This window comes from Lemur catta, chromosome 21 (genome assembly GCF_020740605.2).
Source record: "Lemur catta isolate mLemCat1 chromosome 21, mLemCat1.pri, whole genome shotgun sequence".
NCBI classification, from domain to species: Eukaryota; Metazoa; Chordata; class Mammalia; order Primates; family Lemuridae; genus Lemur; species Lemur catta.
The window spans coordinates 21,911,927-21,932,590 of NC_059148.1; the positions used below are offsets into that span (position 1 = coordinate 21,911,927).

General features: G+C 42.7%; 1 protein-coding gene across 1 annotated transcript in view; it reads right to left on the reverse strand.

The window, feature by feature from the left end:
* The window catches only part of FBXW8 (F-box and WD repeat domain containing 8), a 100,631-nt gene that overhangs the window by 11,807 nt on the left and 68,160 nt on the right, over window positions 1-20,664 (reverse strand). Inside the window, exon 8 of the mRNA XM_045534241.1 lies at window positions 4,277-4,404. Within this exon, the coding sequence (XP_045390197.1) occupies window positions 4,277-4,404 (128 nt within the window). The remainder of the gene's footprint in view (window positions 1-4,276; window positions 4,405-20,664) is intronic.

Below are 20,664 nucleotides of genomic sequence, written 5' to 3' on the forward strand. Positions count from 1 at the left end.
AAAAACAAGACAGGAAAATATGACCCATTCTCAAGGTAAAAAAAAACAAAACAATTAACAGATATCAACCCAGATTCTAGGAATCATCAATGACTTTAAAGCACCTATTGTAACTATGTTCCATGAAGTAAAAGTAAAATGAGCAGAAAGAGTGACATGCTCAGCAGAGAAACAGAAACTATAAAAAAAGAGCTGAATGGAAATGTCGAACCCAAAAACGTAAAACCTGAAATAGACTCACTGGACGGGCTCAACTGCAGAATGGAGATGACAGAGGAAAGAGTGAACATGAAGTCAGATCAACAGGAAGTATACGCACCCTGAAGAATGGAAAGGTAGGCTTGGGAAAGAAAACAAACAGGGCTTCGGTGACCTGTTTGTTGGCCAGTTTCAAAATGTCTAACATTCACAAAACTGAAGTATCAGAAGGACAGAGGAAAGGGATTAGTGCAGAAAAACTACTTGAAGAAATAATGGCTGAAAACTTCCCAAATCTGGTGGAAGACGTAAATTTACAGTTTCTAAATGTTCAATGAACCCCAAAGAGAGTTTAAATTCAAAAAAACAAAGTGGTTTATTTCCTGCAGACTGTTTCTTAGTAACACATTCAAGCTTCTCCATAAACATTCTAATTCCTAAGCTAGTTAATTCATTTTTGCCTTCAGTGAACAAATAATATACTTTAATTTAATTGAAAACACCATTCATTGTAAGACGCACTGTTATTTTACACGACATTCTAAAATGCTGCCAATTAATTTTATGGTGCTATTGTAAAGATCTGTTCTGATTTCGTAGATGTAAAAATGTTGTTTTAAAAAATTGCATTTTAGACTAAACATAAAACATACAGTGTTAGGCACTCTCTGAGTACTAGTACTAGACAGCCAAAGTGGTAAAGAAAACAGACATAAACAGTCAGTCCCAATACTGAATGTTTATCACTCCTCCGGTAACATTACCCACTGCTCGCTCTTCTTGGTCTTAGCACAAAAGACAATATCCATTTAGAAAAACCCATTGATCTATATTCATAAAACTCTTGTGCAAAACCCCACTCCCCTACGCCCTCCCTCTGTGCAAGGGAAGAAGCACAATCTAACAATACCTCAGTTTCCACCCTAATCATTCTCTTATTCTTCATCAGACCATTTACTCTCCATTTTTTCTTGAAAGGATGACAGGCTAGGTATTTTTTTTCATTTTTCATTTGAGCCTATTATTTTCCCCCAAAATAAAATTCCTTGCAAAATTTCACCCATGTTTGCACACTACTCAAACTGATTCCTTTACTTTAATGAAAAATCACTTTATTTTTGTCTTAACCTGGGACAGTTTTATGTACCTTTAGAGTCCAATTCATTCTCAAGTTATTTATAAAGTACTAAGAGAATGCAGGGAAGATTAAGTTTTTAAAATAGGGAGGTTTCTGGGTTTTTAAAAAATTGCATCGGTCATTAAGTGACAGCCAAGGACACAGTTCTCTTCATAGTGTGTGACCCCTTACTCCCACTTCTGAAATAAAACATAAGCTGTACAAGCCTGGGCGTGCATCTCTACCAAGATCTTACTCATAGCTATTAAGCCTTTGGGGGGAAAAAACCCAAAGACTTCCCTCTACCATAATTCCTTTTTTCCCCCTAGATGTTCAATTTTTATTTAAACAAACAAACAAACAAAAAAAAAAAACCACCAGATTTTTAACCCCTGCATTTCCAGTGCGTATTGCTGACCCAGCTACAATACTCAGAGTATTCTTTTTTTTTTTTTTTTTTGAGACAGAGTCTTACTCTGTTGCCTGGGCTAGAGTGCCGTGGCGTCAGCCTTGCTCACAGCAACCTCAGACTCCTGGGCTCAGGCAATCCTCCTGCCTCAGCCTCCCGAGCAGCTGGGACTACAGGCATGCGCCACCATGCCCAGCTAATTTTTCTATATATATTTTTAGCTGTCCGTATAATTTCTTTCTATGTTTAGTAGAGACGGGGTCTTGCTCTTGCTCAGGCTGGTCTCGAACTCCTGAGCTCAAATGATCCGCCAGTCTCGGCCTCCCAGAGTGCTAGGATTACAGGCATGAGCCACCGCACCCGGCCCAGAGTATTCTTATTTGTGATGGCTGCCCTGATGTGCCAACAGTGGGCAAACAGCTGGCGTGCTCTAGGACTAGCCCTGACCACATGCCGGTTTGGATAGCCCACCTCCAACTCTTAAGTCACTAGTCTGTTCTTTTTATCCCCAGCAACAAAAGGTTTTTAAAAAATGTAATACTAGTTTACTAATCAAATGGACTTAACGTGGTCAAATTGGGACTTCAAACTGACCAGACAGGCCTTTTACATGGGGCATGCAGTACACTGGCAACGGGTACACGATTAGACAGCTCTGTGCCAGAAGAAAAAGTCAGCTTTACTGAGTATATACAGTCATCCTTCAGGGTCCACAGGGAATTGGCCCGGAAACCCCCATGGATACCAAAATTCATAGGTGCTCAAGTCCCATTTTATATACAAAATGGCATAAATGCATATTTGCATATAACCTATGCACATCCTCCCATATAAATCATCTCTAGATTATTCATGATATCTGATACAATGCTGACGTATCAATTCATTCCCATGGATTCAACGTAGTACTCAGCATGCCACAAATACAAATTTTACTTTTTGGAACTTTGTGAAATTTTTTTTCCCGAGTATGTTTGATTGGGGAGGTTGGTGGGATCCATGGATGTGGAACCCACAGATACGGAGGTCTCTATGTGACAGTACGATGTACAGCTGACAATGGTCATGACACTGTGGCTTTGGACTGGGCGAACTTCATGCAGAAAACAGAAGTTTCTTCTCTGCAACATCCTTGTGGTTTCCTGCGAGCCTAGCTGTGGGATGGATACCCAAATGTTCACGTTGCAAACAACTCTGCAGCATAATCTACAATCCCAAACAGCCCCCTACATTGGCTCTTTTTGAAAACAAGTCATTGCTAGGTCCCCATCTACAGATCCTAGGACATAAGCTTGGAGCCTTTGTATAGCTCAGTCTGGAAACTAAAATGTGGGAGTAAAAACTACAAACTGCTTTGCTTCATTTGCTGTGCCACATGTAGGGCCACTCATCAAGCCTAGTTTTTTAAGAGGCCTAGCCTAGTGTGTGCCCGGACACACACTGAGGAGTTAATTCTCAAGCCATCAGAGTATCAGCCATTTTAGGAGGCCTTGGGGAAAAACGACCGAGTATTTTTTCCCAATAAAGCGTACTCACATCATCTTTTTGCTCAAAGTGAGGGGTGGATAGCTAGAGGGGTGAAGGTCGGGAGTTGAAAATATTATTTGACAAAATAATTATTTGTGCAAGCTGCTGCGCTGGCGGGACAGGTCTGGGAGTTGGCACGGAGGAGTACCCGCCTCACGATCTGATACCCGCCACCGAGCAGCCACCACCTGCAGCCCGGGGCCGGGCCCAGGGGAGGGGCGCCAGCAGCCCCTGGCTTTCAGCCATGCTACCTCTCTTCGGGGCACTGGATCAGACACAGTAGATAACCAGCCAAAAAAAGAAAGAAAGAAAGAAAAGGAAAAGACAAGGCGAGAGAGGATGGGGAGGGAGGAAAAACCTAAAATTTGGACTCAGAGGGTCTTTTCAAATACTTTAATCCTTTCGTACTGACGGTTCCTGGAGCGCACCTAGGGCTGGCACCAGACCCTGTACCAGGAAAATCCGACTCCCTAAGCCAATGCGTCAAAGAGAAGACTGCTAATCAGCTAAATAGAAACTGGAATCTGTTCACATGAAGTCTCTTTTTTCTTCCATCACCAGAGGGACACCATAGTGTTCTGAAATACACTCTTGACATCATTTGGCAGGCAACCCTATTTTGCTGAACATGATTCATCCCTTAGGTTATTGTTTTTAATATTAGAAAGTGAGCTTTTAAGTGCCAAACAAATTTTGCAGCAGGGGGACAAAAGATATTCCAAGTGGTCTCACTAGACCTTCCACCAACTGTGTCCACCAAATGGCTTAAAAGAAAACCTTCCCATGGTGCTTCAGAAATGAAGCAGACACATAGCTATGTCCAACTATTACCTAATACAAGACTTTATTCTCCAAGTCCAGAGTGTTTATAGGATCAGGGCCGAACTCAGGTGGGCAGAGCAGTGCAGTGAGAATCGAGGAGTATGAACAATAGAGAAAATGAGCAAGCATGGAGGAGGCCAAGTGGCCAGGCCGCAGCAGAAGCTGCAGGGGCCACAAAGGCTACCTCTTCAACCCAGACATACCTCCTGTCCATGTTGCCACTGACCATGAGGTTGGGAGGGCTGTCCCTGAGGTTGACACAAGTGAAGTCACCAAGAGAATTACCCAGCTTCGAGAGGCAGCGTTCTGCTTCCAGGCTATACACCAGGATCTGATAAAGGAAGAAGAATATGTGGGTGGCATAATTCCATCAACAGACCAACATCCAGCACTTTTCATTTCACCATCATCCAGGGCAGGATCATCAGCACTCAGCTCCTGTTAAGATGTCCCGCACTTAATTTCCTGACCTTTGCTAGGGATATGGCTATTAGAATGACAAAAAGAAATGCAAAAACAGATAGAGGAAAATCCAAAGACTTCTTCATGCAAAGGTACAAACTCTGGACACAAAGGAAAACTCCAAACAGGGAAATCAGGTATTCTAATTTCTTAACAAAGAAAAAAAGTCTGTAAACTAAGGGTCACCGACTACTTCTGATTTGGCATTAATGGGAAAGCTGACAAGGGATCAGGAGGCTTTCAGATGACCCAGCATGGGTTCTATTCCTGTATTTACACCACAGAAGGTAAAAGCAACAACACTAGTATCCAGGAAGGTGAAGTCTGCATAGTTAGCCATTAGATGATTCCTTTGGACTAAACTATAAACCAAAACACAAACTCTTATTCCCAAACATTTCTCTCTTCAGTCACTGTCCACTTGCTAATTTTAGGAAGCTCTGTTCCACAAGGTGTGAAAGGAAATAAGAAGGTACCCTTGATCTCTAGACAATGCATTTGTTATATTAGAACATTTCTGTGCTTTCTCTCTAGCAAAAAGAAAAGAAAACCAGATGATTGATTCATAAGGAATCTTCCTGAAGATTAAGTCTTTAACCTAAAAAAAAAAACTTAGTGATTCAACTTAATCTAATTAACATTAAATGCTTGCTGTGGACTAGTCACCATTGTAAATGCTGAGGATATAGTCCTTGCCCCAAAATTCACAGTTCAGAAGCCTCTTCATTAATACACACACCAAGCTCTAAGCACACTACTGAGCATACTATTTTGTTGATCATGTGGTTAATATTTTAAAATTAATCAATGAACTCAAAAGTTTTAATGTTAATAATTTGCAGAGATTTCTCCTCTGAGTACACACATGGAAATAATGTGCTTTCTTTTTCTTGTTAACATATACATTTATCACTTATCAGTGTACAGATATTTATTTTGGTATTGAGAAGTTAATAATGAACAGTCTCATTGTCAACACATTTCTAACAAGTGAATCACTGGAATTCCTAATAGTCAAAACAGCACTATAATATTAACTACTACTAATAGCTTCTGAAAGGAAAGAGAACAATTTTTTTTTTTTTTTTTTGGAGACAGAGTCGCTCTGTTGCCCTGGCTGGAGTGCAGTGGCATCGTCATAGCTCGCTGCATCCTCCAACTCCTGGGCTCAAGCCATCCTCCTTCCTCAACCTTCCAAAGTAGCTGAAACTATAGGTATATGCCACCACACTCAGCCAATTTTTCTATTTTTTGTAGAGATGGGGTCTCGTTACATTGCTCAGGTTGGTCTCAAAATCTTGGCCTCAGGCAATCCTCCCACCTTGGCCTCCCAAAGTGCTAGGGGTACAGGCGTGAGCCACTGCACCTAGCCCAATTTCAAAATTTAAAATGCCTTCTTAATCTATAAAGACTACAGAGAACAAACTAAAATGCAGTTGAAAATAAAAGTTTCTGACTCAGATTTTTCAACAATTTTAAAATGTCCAAAATAAGATTCTTCTTCCAAGTTAAGAATATTGAAATAATAAAATCTTCTATCTTCAGTACATAACCTAAAGATTACATAAAATCAGCTCCTGGAGGGAGAAAAATAAATGAAAAACATCAACCTCATGGTCTATTACAGAGGCAATATTCTGTACCTACTACTCATCATTACAGAACATTCAGTATTTTGGACTCAATATTTTCTTGTTTTTTTAAAATACTTCAACTTCTATAGCAGGAAAGCAGGCCTTAAATTAGCAAAATGTCCACGGTAAATATAAGAATTGAAATCCTATATTGGGTAGGTTCATATGTTTTTACTTTTTCTGCAAGTTTTTTGTGGATGAATCATTTCTAAATGATAGAGTGAGATCTAATCCCTCTCCAAAAAGACTCTCTGCAAATTCATCATAAAGGCATCTAAGTTAGTAGTCAAGAATCAAATAGTTTCTAAAATGTTTAATAATTCAATGACTCAGAACTATCTGAAGAGTACCTTTACCATTACGTTTAGTTAAAGACCACAGAGATTAGAAAACACATTACCCATCTCAAAGGCAGTTCTTTCCATGTTACAAGTCCCTTAACGACCTTTACCATTTCTCTCTCCCTCCCACTCTCTCTCTCTCTTTTAATAAGGTTGAGCAAATGGGACTTCATTTTATCTGATTGCCACACACTAGTGAGATTAATTATTCATGCTCACACTCTCCCTCTTGTTAAGGCCATGCATTAGACTAATTTTTCTCTTTATTGCCCTAGTTGGGTAAGTCTCAACTCACTGCCACTTGACTCCTTCTCAGAGGTGTGCAGACATGCTGGAAAGAAGAAAAAAACTACCAATAGCTCAAATCTTAGAGAAAATGTTCTACGCTAATGTGCCCGCCAAGTCAATAAATGGTGGGGATTTTTAAGTACCAGGTGTATATTATAGAAGAGCTTAAATAGTGATTACAGAGCAAATTTTTTACAGGTGTTAGATGTCTCTAAGAATAATCTAAAACAGCTAAACCATGTTGAGACTGGTTGTGTGTTTTACAAAGATAACTACAGGAAATTCAGCGTGTAGTCACATGACGCTGGGTGGCTTTCCTTTCTCTTTGGCTTCCAGGTAGATCTGGAAGACAACGGGTAGAAGCAAGCATTGTCTTTAAAAAGAACTTTAGCAGAAAGTTGTCTTTTTTTCTTAGGTATCTTAAAGTATTTCCATAAATCCTAGTCTTAGAATCTTAACTTTCCATTTTGTCAAATATTCTGATTTCTCTGAAATCTATTTTTTTAAAACTCTATTTTTCAAATTTCAAATATACATTTTGTAACAAATTCTAACATAATAGAATTACATAAAGAAAATGTATATCCATCTCTCAGGAATAATCACTTTTAACAGTTTGGTATATGTACTTCACACATACCTGTCTATGTGTGTACGTATATGTCTAAATTTTTTTTCCTAAATGGGATTATTGTTTTGCAATTTCTTTTCCCCACTTGTTAGTACCTATAGATAGATCTTATTCTTTTCAATGGCTGCACAGAATTTCTCTGAATATGTAACTCCATACTGATGGATATTTGGTTTATAATTTTTTTAGATAAAATAAATAATACTGTAATTCATGCAAGAGCCTGTCAACAAATATTATCAGTCATCTTGTAGGCACCAGGCACTAGAGTGAACGTGCAGGGACCGCGGGTGATGCGCAGAGCCTCAGCCTGCTGCCAGCTGCAAGGGTCTGCCTCCTCACCAGCCAGGGCCGGCTGCCAGCTGTCCTGCTCCTCCATATATGGGACCTGCCTCTCTGAGGAGACCCACGCACCCACCAATCTTAGAGCCGTGTCCCAGCAGCTGGTGTCTCAGGCAGCAGCGGCCACAGGCCCAATATCTGGGAAGCCCAGGCAATGCCCTGGGGCAGGCGGGGCCTGATCTTCCAGGTCTGACTTTCAAGCAAACCGTGAGGGAAAGGGCTGAGAAAAAATGCCTATTGTCCTTGTAGTGGGGTGAACGCAAGGCAGGCCAGCTTCCTCCTTCATCCGGTAACAACTGGATTTGGCATTGCGAACTTTTCCAAAATCTGGGGCTGATATCACCATCATAATTAAACATGAACCACTTGCAGGCGGGCATTGCTATGAAGAGATTATAGAGCCTTGCCATCCCAGAATTTTGGTTACGTACTGATGAATGAGGACTCCATGCACGTGTTAAGTTTACCAAAAGAGTGGGTCTTCTTCAGGCTCAAGTATCTGCCGGAGGCACTGAGCCAGCAACAAAACAACCCGAGGGGCAGGCTCACCCCTCAGAAGCCCAGCACTGCCCGGCCAATGAGTCAGGAGGGGTCGGGAGCCTCCCTTACAAGGCCAGAGCATGTTAAAAGCTTTGTGGACTAGAGATGACTTGTCTGCCGCCATTTCAAGAAGGGAAGCGGCAAAGAGAGCAAAGGTTAGGAGATGCTGTACTGGATGGAAGCAGAGTGGAAGACAAAAGGCACAAGAGGAGGGTCTGACTGAGATCCTTGGAGAGGACAAAGTCTACCTGCTTTCTTTTCTGATCCCTAACAACCTACCTCCATCACTACCACATCTGCCTGGCTCTTCTGGGGGTGGGGAGCAGGGAGGGTCACAAGCAACCAAGTGCTAGAGAGTCATGCAGAGAAACCTCCCGCCCTGGCCTTTTCCATCCACGCAGGCTTACTTCGTGCCTTCCTCCCATGCCGCCCTCGGCACGCGGAGTTCAAGCCCTCTCATCAGTGCTGAAGGCACCTCCCGTCTACACCCTTCATCGGGCGCTCCTACGGGGCCACCCTGATCTGTGCCTTATCTTCCTCCACTCTTCCCCAGGCCTGTGGCTCTCAAACACTGAGGCTCTGGTGTGGCACTGCACCAAGCACCGCCATACACCGTGCAACACTCTCCTAGGCTTAGACTGTAAGGTTCGTTGGGGCAGAAATGCTGTCGTTCATTCATGTGGCATTTTATTAAGGACCAGCATGTGCCAGGCACTGTTAGTTACATATTCCCTCCATCTCACTAAGCGCTTGCATTTGTGTTTGGAGATTAACAGACCGGTACACGATACCAGGCAAACCAGAGCTTACCACAGTCTGGGACCCAATGAATACTCAGGTATTCCTTTTCTTGCTTACACATTCCTCTCCTCCCAGGTGTGTGATCCTGCTACAAGGAACCACTTCATCCTACTCAAAACAGACGGCGGTTCCACAGATAATGTCTTCATAATATGCAGATTCTTGAACACCCAAGCTGCACCCAGGCCTAACATTCCACCTCTGACAACATGGCAGACAAGGATGTCTGGAAAGCCATCCCACGTACAAACGCTGAAGGTGCTGGATAAGATTCAGTCTAGTATCAAGCAGTCCTTCAAACACTGTTTAATTCGTAAGAAATCAGGGAAATTCAGAGCAGCCCAAAATGAAGAGAGCACTAAACCTGGAAAGGTAAGTGAGCCTTCAAGCCAAGGTCTAGTCTGCCCCTCCCACCCCCACTGCTCCAGTGTCAGGAGCCTGGAGAGCCGGGAACACAGGAGACCTAGTGTCTGGCCGGCACCAGGGAGAATGTCAAAACTTGGATCTCTGCATCAAGTGGGGCCCTTGTAGGGCTGTGTGCACTAAGAAAAACGAAGCTGGGGGGAAAAAATCAATCTGAGCACCTACCTGGAAACACGTCTGCCTCAGGTTCAGTTCAGGGTGGAAAATACCATCTGCAATCATGTGTCTACCCCCGCACAAGTTCAGGGTTTGAATTTATGCTACCTACGAAACCAAAAGAACCCAAGCCTAGTGATCCATTTAAAGTATTTTGAGGTTAGTAATACACCTCCTGGTACCTGGCAGAATCTTCTCAGGAGGAAGACAATCTTAATCTGGGCCCCTTTAAGAGACCTATCAAGATCAGCCAAATATTACCTCACAATACAAAAAAATTTCCAAATACAGAAAAAAATGATTTATCATAAGTGAGAGACAGAAAAAACAGAATTGGACTTCCAAGCATTATCAGAGAAGAATATAAAATAAGCATGCCAGATGTGTTTATGGGTAAAAGAGGGAGAAACTGATTAAGCAGATTTGAAAAACAAAACATAGAATTTCTAGAAATTAAAAAGTCAGTAGATAAGATAAACAAGAAATAAGAAGTCAAAGTCAGAGACTGAACTAGAAGACTGATTTGAGGAATTATCCAGGATGCAACACAGAGATGGAAAATATGAACAAGACATGAAGAGCACAGATGAGTAAGTTGGTCTAACACACACCTAGCCTCAGTTCCAGACAGAATAAATAGAAGTTTTCAACAAGATAATGGCTGAGAATTTTCTACAACTGAAAAGAAGGAAACACAAGAAATCCCAAGCAGGATAAAAACAAATAAATCCACACATAGAGACACTGGAGTGAGGCCACAGACAAAGACAAAGAGAGGATCTTAAAAGCAGCCAAAAGGAGAGAAAGAGTCCTGAAAGGGAAGGACAGGCTGACAGCCCTCTTCTCAGCAGCATCGATGGATGTCTAAACCAGTCATGTCTCCAAAGGGCTGAGAGAAAATAACTGTCAACCTGGATTGCAAAAGACTAGTAAAACTGCCTTTCAAGGATGAGGATGAAACAAAGATGTCATCAGGAACACAGACAATGCTTGTGACCAACGGACCCTCACTGAAGGAACTTCCAAAGAATATACTTTTGGGAGACAGAACATCATTCTAGAAAAAAGGTCTGAGACACTGGAAGGCATAGTGAACAAAGACTCAAGTAATGTTCGTAAAAGTACGCAATCACTGATTAGCTACAACAACAATGCTGATGTGGGGGTTAAATAAATAATCTGTACAGAGTCCCTATTCCAAACAGTCAAATGCCACTATCAGGAAAATGTACCATAACCACAAGGATGCCAGATGCACAGGTTACACTCCAGCATCACGGTTTGGAGGGAGTAGATGTTTCTTTGGATACTTGCACAGTGTTTGGCACGGAGGAGGGGCTCAGGATACATTTGATGAAAGAGTGAATCAACACTACACCATCTCGGTATCCATTCCTTACAGGCAAACACCACGCTGGCCTTACAGAAAAGACGGCTTCACGCATACAAATGAACACATGAAATCAATGTGCTGTCCACCAACAGCAATGGATTTAGCTGTTTCCTCAGCAGCTTTCACAGTTTCATTCAGTACAGATCTTGAAGACTAGTCATTTTTTTTAAAAGATAAAAGATACAGAAGAAAATGCCTACAAATCTCTGGGGCAGAATTTACTCACATAAACGACCCAAGTTGCTATTCTGACCCAACATAAATATGATCCACAGAAATGTGAAATTTAACTATAAAAAATGCAGGGTCTGCATATTGATGTACCCGTACAAAGCTAAGTGAACAGGCTCTATAAATTCACAGATGAGCTAAGATTTTTTTTAAAAAAAAAAAGGACTGAGAAAGATAATTGGGGAGGGAGGGGGAGCTAGTAAGAGTAAATCATACACAAAACAGCCAATAAAAAAATAAAAAAGCAGTTAATATACATGAATAATGGATGTCTGATTTAAAAGCAGTTTACTCCAATATGATGTAATTTTTGACAATCAGCCAGAGAGACTATTTTGTAAGTCCTTGCCAGAGATAAGTCATAGCATGAGGCTTGGTAACAGGGCCGTATCTGTGAACATGTGGAAAATGACTTTCACCACCGTCCCAAAGGTGACTTTCTGTTGGCAAACAGAAACTTGCCTCTCAGGTGCACTTAGCAGCAGCGACCAGCAAGATACGAAGTTTGAGGAAATGCACCCCCGACACAAGCACAGCTCCCTAAAACGTGGCACCTCTTAACAGTTTCCATGACATGCTGCTGGCACAGTCCATGCTCAAATTCAGCACAAAGGGAGAAGCAGCCTGGGCTGCTTTCATGTTTAAGTTTTAATTGGAGTGACAAGCCCACGAGGCCAAGATATTTCAGGGATGGGACGGTGTTGCTGAGCATCGCCAGGCGCTGGGTAGGCAAGGCCCGTGCGGTCCCCACTGCCACGTGCCAACGCACCTGCAACCCCCGCTGTTCCAGGACTGGACCCTTCCCGGGGAAGCAGTGCCAATCACCGCAGGCTGTGCCAAACGTGGGGGCTTTGTGATGTGGGCAGATGTCTACAAAGGACCAGAGCGAGGCCAAACCAACACCTATTGTGACCTAAGGCTGCAAGGAACCCAGGGAGCAAGAGTGTACTTGGGTAAAATGCAGGCAAAAATCATCCAAGCCCCTCTCAGTACATCCGTGGGAGCTGGGAATAATAAAAGACGACCACGTCTGCTTTGTGGAGTGAGCAGAATATGGCTCTCTGCTTTGCTTCACGGATCCCTTTAGATGATTTTTGTCCTGATAAGGAGATAAGGATAAGAGATGTGACCACAAAGAACTGGTTTCTGGTTACATAAAACGAACAGGAAATGTTCACCATCAGAGCAGTTAGCCCAGTGAAAAGATTATTATGCAAATGTATGCGTGAAAGCTGAAAATCCTCACATCTTTCTTTTGTGCTCCCAACATGTCTCGTATGGGCAGTTTTAAAACATGTCACAAACGTTGAACACACGTAAATAATCACAGTCCCCATGAGAAAGTTACTATTAAATCTATTTTATAGGGTCAAAACTGAGGATGCAAGCTGAGAAATTAATTTTTTAAAGTGAAGGCAACTGGAAGAGTATTTTAAAAATGAGAAGATCACAAGTAAGATGCCCATAACATACAACTTACTTAACACTGTACATCAAATTCAGGATATTGCATTAGCTTATTTATCAATTTTCTTTTGACTAAGCTGGCAACTTCTAGTTTGGCCCCCACTTAGACTGGATAAAGGCTTAGATGAGGGCAGACAGGCAGAATGTTGCTAAAATCAGATCACTGAAACAAACAACAGCCAAAAGGGGATACCAGGAAAATGCAGTGAATGATCCAGGTCTTCGGTGGAGGGTGGACGATCCACCCAGGGCTCCCCTGCACCCCAAGGCATAACCACCTCTACTCACACTACATGGCTTAGGGGACATGTGCTTACCAGTGTTTTGCACACAAGCGAACACGACACACATTAGTTCGTCATGATGTCTGGAATATGCCTTTCAGAATGTCATTCCATTTGAGTCTCGCAACCACCAAGAGGAAGATAAGACAAATACTACTGCCCACATTTTATGCATCAAGAAACTAAGGCTTATGTAATGTAACTAGCTTGCCCCAAGTTACATGGGTAATGAGAGCAGCTGAGGGTACACCAGGCAGAGCCCAGATAGACTCTTTCCCATGTCAGTTTGTGACCGTATCACAATGTCTCTCCTGATTCTTGCCACCAATTGTTATTAATAACAGCTAATGTTTATAGTGTTCTCTTATGTGCGGAACACTGCTATGATGCATTATCTCACCCAATCCCCACAATTCCATAAGGTGGGTACCGTGCCTTTACTCACTTTATACAAGAGAAAATGGAACTGTAGAGAGGTCAAACCTCTTGCCTGGTGAGGAAGTTCTGGAATCAGGATTCAGATCTGGGCGGGTGGGTTTCAAAGCTCATGCTCTTAAAACCTCCATCCCAGGGTGCTCAGAGTGTGTCCCAGGATTAGCAGCCCCGCAGCACTGGCACTGGCCAGACATGCACATTCTCAGGCCCTGCCCTGGACTCACTGGGGGTGGGGCCTGTGGTATCATACTCGGGCCTCCTGGGGATTCTGATGCCCACTGGCATGTGGCAACCCCTACGCTACCCCTACATTCCACGCCCAAAAAGAATTTTAATCAGTAAAGGGGTATTACTCAGCTACGAATGCTCACTTCCTTCCTTCCAGTTGCTGCTGATCTGCTTAAGCAATAGTGCCAGGCAGTAACAGTATCAACATGTGAGATGCAGACCCCATGTGCTCAGAGCCAGAGCTCTGAAACTCACTGAGAGCCAGACATTTGCTAAGGCTTCTTCTGATAAGTGGGACTCTGAATGGATCTTTCCCAAGAGAACATGGTGAGATAGGAGGAGAAGAGGGAATGCTAGTGCCAGTCCCTGGTCAGGAATGAACATGGCACATTCAGGTTGGGCCAGCCTGGCTGGAGGTGTAGGACTGGAGAGCTGGGGCCTACGATGGCACCTGACAACTCCCCCCCGCAGTCTACAAGGCCAGGATAAAGGTGGACACCAGGGCCTTCCTTCCCCACAGTCCCCTCTAAAGTGGACCAGGAGAAGGGGCGCTGACAAGTGGACAGGTGCCACAAGAGCACAAAGCTGGGGAACGGGCAGGGGCAAGCGAGGGTGGGGGAATGAACTCAGGGAGACATTGTCTTCATGTCACGTTCAACACACATTTTAAAACTTACCGTGAGCATGAGGTACGAGTTCACAACCCAAGGAAACAGCACAGTGCAAAGAAGCCACCTGGGGAGTAGGTGGCGCCTGGGCCAGATGTCCAAACCTCCAAAGATCTGAAGAAATCTGGGTGTGGAATTTGGTTCGGGGCCAGTCAGTTGTCCCATGTCCCTGGCACAGTTCTCGAGCAGGAGAGGCCAGCTGAGGCTGGGAGCCAGGTCTGGCAGAGTGGCCCACTTCACACGATTCGAGGCCTTGTTTTAGCCCACTGCAGACCTCACCGCTCCTCCCATGTCCCACAGTGCGGAACACAAGGGCTGGAATGTGGGCTGAGCGGGACTTTGCCTTTGCCGATCTACAAAGGGGGTTCACCTTGTAAATTAATAACGCGCTGCGGGAATGCTTTAAAGAGTAACTTTGCGTCCATTAGAAGGACCGAAACCCACTCACTACCACAGGGCCTTACGGAAGATTGAAATGCTGAGTAAATTAATAAATCATATTTATCTATGTACTGAATAAAAAGCGAAAGTTCTCTACTTTGTCATATTTTGTTAGTCTAGTTTAAATGCTATGTGTATTTGAAAACAGTAAAATGTTTTAAATATTCCAAAATTCAGACTCACACAGGCCATTTTCCCCTATTCTCCCCTAAACCAACACCGTAAGTCTCAACTGTCTGGCTATATGTGGAAAGCACACAACCTCTTCAACAGCATTTACTTTTTTTACTTCTGGAGCAAAGGCAAACGTCTCCCTTACATCACCATTAACTGAAAAACAAGCTGATTTCTAACACTAATGACCTGGTTGCTGCCAGGGCAGTGTTTACTCCGAGACTCATCTGGCACAAACAAACCAAAGCCTCCCCGATCTGTGCAGGTGAAATGAATGCAACCATCAGCTCCAAGTTCACTGTCTCCCGTGGGTGTGGGGTGGTGAACTGGGATGGAAATTCTACATAAATCATGAAGAAAGAAATTTGGCCCTAAATAATATTCTAAGCTCAACTTGAAAGCCAAAAGAGAAGGAAGACAATGAACGTCATACACTCCAATGTAACGGTTCTGTAAACTTGCTGAGAGCCTCCAGAATACTGAATAATTTCTTTAAAATTCAGAAAATGATACAAGTGTCATAGGCTTACAAAAACTGTACCAGTGTGAGTAAAGACAAAAGACATTTATACCTCGGTGCCAGCCATCTCCAATAAGGCTTGGCATCTCAAAGGCTTTTATACGAAGTGACTCAGCATTCACATTAACTTACTGCATTAGTTCTGCACAGAAGCTAAACTGACCTGTCCCTTTCTAGTCTAAATGCATTCTTTCAAAACAATTCTTGGGAAAATGAATCTTGTGATGAAGCACAGACTGCTCTCATTACCAGGATGGCTTTCCCATGGCTCCTGCACCAGCCCAGGGGCTACTAGTGCTCTCTGGGGCCTGGACCCCCCAGTGTTGCTTCTGCCCCATGGCAACTCCCTTCCTCAACCTGTTGCCTCTGCCTGGGCTGCCCTTGCCAGGCTTTGCCTGATGAACTCCAATCTGACCCCAAAGCTGGTGGGCATAGGAGGTAAAGGAGGAGCCTCACAAGTGCTGAGCACCAACCACGTACACGGCTCATTACGCTACCTTTACCAGGGATTAGCCCCAGTTTTCCAAATGGAGAAACCAAGATGTTAACTTGCCTAGGGTTTATCTGACTCCAAAACCCTTGCTTAGTCCCCAGCGGTGACAGGACCACAGCCTTGACTGTAGCTGAAAGTACTTTTCCCTATATTTACATCTTGTAATTTTATCACTTCCTTCCAGGATCACTAGAGATCCTAAATTACTCCTAGTAATAGCTTCTGTAAGAAGCAGCAACATTCCAAAAAATACTTTTCACAGAATAACCCAGCATGGTTGGATAGAATATCAGAGATGGTCGAGTCCTCCTCCAAAGCCTCTAAGCCAGAGGTTCCTTGCTCTGTCTTGAGAAACCCTATGGCTCTGTGGAGGTGCTTCAAGGTTTTCACAACAAGTGAGGAGACTATCATTTATTATTTATTATCACCACTATACTAATAATTGTATCAAATACTGATATCATTTTAATATTAAAACACGCATAAAATGCATTTGAACATTCATTCCTCATCTATCTATATAATTTTTCATCGCTCTGGAATTCGTAAGTTCATTGTGAAGGTCTTCTTATGACCTGGTGTCCATCTCAACATGCCACCTTAATATTGCTAAGTTGCTGTTAAGGACCACAAGGCTATAATCTCAGAGGCAGATGTCATGTTTGATTCATCTTCGTGTTTCCAGTGCCAATCAGATATCTGTCACATAGCACATCTTCCGTAAGTATTCATTAACGACGACAGCAACCTTCACAACTGATCCTACACCACTCAATAACCCAGAAAAACTAGTCTCCAAGAGGTATTTTTCTAAACTTCTCCAAGAAAGCAAACATTAAAAATTTCAAATGTTTAAGGTGAAAAATCAAAATGAAATTAGACATTTACTTTGTGAACTTTACATTTTAAATTATTCATCCTGCTTGTAAAATACCAAGTTTTTATTCTCCTCTGGAATGGAACCTTTAACAAAAAAGGAAAGATGGATTTCCCATTCTGGTGTGGGTATGGGAGAATGTGGCCACGGTCTACGAGCACTGCATTGCTAATTCCAAAGGCTCTCCCAGACAGATATTTCAAGTCGTGACGACTGCAAGCAACCAATCCAGAGTCTCTTCACGTCCATGTATGGGGAATAATTATCATAAGAGACGTTAGCAATTATTTTCCAGCGTGATGTAAGCTGAGGCAGCAGCGCCAAGCAAGCGTCCTTGTCAAACACATTCCAGCCTCCTGGATTACTTCACTCACATCTCCCTGATTAGGATGCGTGCCGTGTGCTGCTTAATACAATCTGCCACCAAATGCCAAGTACTTCAGAACTAAATTAGGAAATATGTCCAAATACATAGAATGATGCTAAGACCCCTAAGTGGATCTCTCTTCCTTTATGAGGCATGAGAGTCATCGTCAACATAATGCTCTTTAACAAAGCAATTCTATCGTCCAACCCTCTACCTCCGAGAACAAAATTTAATTCAGGCAGCAAGAGAATTAATAAAGATGATATGGTATCATAAATATGTTTTCATAGATGAAAGTATTTTTGACAGATTCAGGAACTATGAGACATAAAAACAAATGTTAAAGGTCTGTTTGTGTACAAAGGGCTACATTAACAGAGTTCACGCTGATTTTTTGCACCACAGCACGATAAAGAGTTAAGGCCAGAGTAACTACTTTTACATTTTTTTCTTTCACAATCACATGCCACTTAGCAATGGCTACCTTTGAGGTCATTTGTGCCACTGCAGCCTGAGAACCCGAGAGTGCAACATCAGAACTTAAGAATCCATTTTTGCCTAAAAGTAAAAGCAGCCCTGCTCACCACTTTACTGCTTACCAGCAAGACATAGGAAATGATTAAAAAAAAAAAAAAAAATTTCCGTCCAATCATTTCTGCCTGCAGTATGCATGCACGGCCCTTAGGAAATCTTATTAGAGGAGAAACAATGGATTCCTCAACCCATTTCAGAAGCCCTAAGTGACAGCATCCTCCAATGGTGGGCCAGCTCAACAGGACTCCACGGGTAACAGAAAAGGTCTAAACCACCTAATCACTCAATCAAAGAATCCAGAAATGTGAGTGTAGACAGGAGCCCAAAGGTCACATGTCCAACTTTCCTCATTTTACAGAGAAAAGAGGCAGGTCAGACTAAAAGAATCATGGATTCTCCCTCAGATGGATACCAGATAAGTTGAGAAGGGGAATATATCAGTGTATGTCGCAGCTCTTTCCACCATAACACTGGTCTGATGGGGTGTGCCGTGTGCTGCTTAATGCAATCTGCCATCAAATACCAAGTACTTCAGAACTAAATTAGGAAATATGTCCAAATACATAGAATGATGCTAAGACCCCCAAGTGGATCTTTCCTCCTTTGTGAGGCATGAAAGTCATCGTCAACATAATGCTCTTTAACAAGGCAATTCTATCAGTCCCCTTGCACTGATTCTAGGTGAAGCCATGTGGTCTAGTCATTCATCCTAAAACCAGAGACCTGCAAAATAGCTAAAATGAAGGGCAGGACCAGTCAGATCTCTGTATATCCCCCCGCACCCCAGCCTCATTTTGTTGTGATCCTTCTGTAAACCTTCTTAGAGAAAAGATGTCAAGGAACTGCCAGGGCAATGGGATACCCTGCCATCCACCACTGCCCAAGGTACGACTTCTCTGGAGGGCAACATCTACCGAAACGATGAAGGTACATATTCCTCTGACCCAGCAAGTCTACTGGGAGGAACTGATCCTACAGATAACATCCATGTGGCACCAAGTGTTGTTTGCAATAGCAAAAGACTGGCAGTATTCTAACATCCATCAATAGGGAACTAGCTGATTTAATTAAGGCACATTCATAGGTGCAATATCATAAAGTTGCAAAAAACAAAAACACCAGGAAGTTCTTTATTATGTCATAGAAAAGATCTCCAAGAGATTTTGTTGCAGGAAAAAGCAATTTGCAGAATAATAATATGACATTTTACTATTACGTTTTTAAAAAGAGGGGATTAAGAGCATGTATGGTAAGGTAATGTGACTTTAAGTGCATAAACTATCTCTAGAAGGATGCACAAGAAACTGGCAACACTGATTTGGCTCCAGAAAGAGAAACTGGGTGGCAGGTTGAATGGAGTGGGAAGGAGTCTTCCTTCCTGTCTTTTGATTTCTAAATAGGTGAATGCATTACCCAGTCAAAAAATAGCTTTGTTTTAGATGTTTAAAAATCTGATCTTCTAAAAAAGAGCAAAAATACATAATAGTCAATTTTTCTATGAATCTATATGGTCACAAAAAAAAAAAATGCTGGCAAACCCAAGCATGGCCTCTAATTCTGACCTCTAAAATCCAAGTGTGGGAGCCCCTGCCCGTAGGCAAGGCGAGATGCTCCACAGCACTAACTCTCTCTGATCCCTTCCTACACTGGCTGAGATGACTCACCAGCTAGCTATAGTCCCAAACCTTTTTACAAAGATTAAATAGATAAGCGTTCACTAAATTACTTGGTTTTGTTTCCTTAGAAAACTATGTTTATTAACAGAGCTGGGTTACTTGACAAGTACCAGTTTGTTGAGATCTGTGTGTAACACACCAGTGCCAGGAATACAACTGGTGCTCAGTGACTATCTGTGATGAATACACAATGGGCTGGCTAGCTAGATACATGACTGGATGAATTTGAGCCATTAGTACTTGATACCTGATGCTCATGCAGCTGTGGTGCCTATAAAATGCTAATGTGGTCATCATATGCTGCAAGGATATTCTCCAACTAAATAAAAGTAACACCTCTGGAATACTTCTACAGGTTAGGGAGATTTAAGGTCCTGACTAAAATGTGATTTCAACATTTGGACTTCACTGTCTGACTTTATCACAGTTAATCAATAATGGACTATAGCAAAACCTCAGTTCTGTACCAGATACAAACAAAGATAAACCAAACTCTCTAATTCTCATAAAACCTTCATCTGAATCCTAGATATACAGGCCAGAGGCACAGCACAAGCCCCAGTGTGTAGACAGCTCCAGGCAAACTCCACTGCTAATAGTCTCACACACACCTAATAAAACGTGCTGGGACACACACCACCACCAGGCTGAAGAACAGATATGGCCAAAACATGGTATTAGCAAGCAAAGTGACACTGAGTCTTGCAATGAGACAATTTGGGAATTATGACATCACATTATAGCACAGCAGAATGATACTGAAATCTCACAGAGCAGCCGGGCGCAGTGGCCACGCCTGTAATCCTAGCACAGTGGGAGGCCGAGGCGGGAGGATTGCTTGAGCTCAGAAGTACGAGACCAGCCTGAGCAACAGTGAGATCCTGTTCCTACTAAAAATAGAAAAAAAATTAGCTGGACAACCAAAAGTAGAAAAAGTGAGCCAGGCATGGTGGTGTGCACCTGTAGTCCCAGCTACTCGGGAGGCTGAGGCAGGAGGATCACCTAAGCCCAGGAGTTTGAGGTTGCTGTGAGCTAGGCTGATGCCATAGTACTCTAGCCCAGGCAACAGAGTGAGACTCTGTCTCAAAAAAAAATCTCACAGAGCCAACCATGACATGGCTTAATTCAAACGGAAATGACAATTATGTTTCTTAAAAATGCAGGTTTTTCTGAGGAAACAATCAG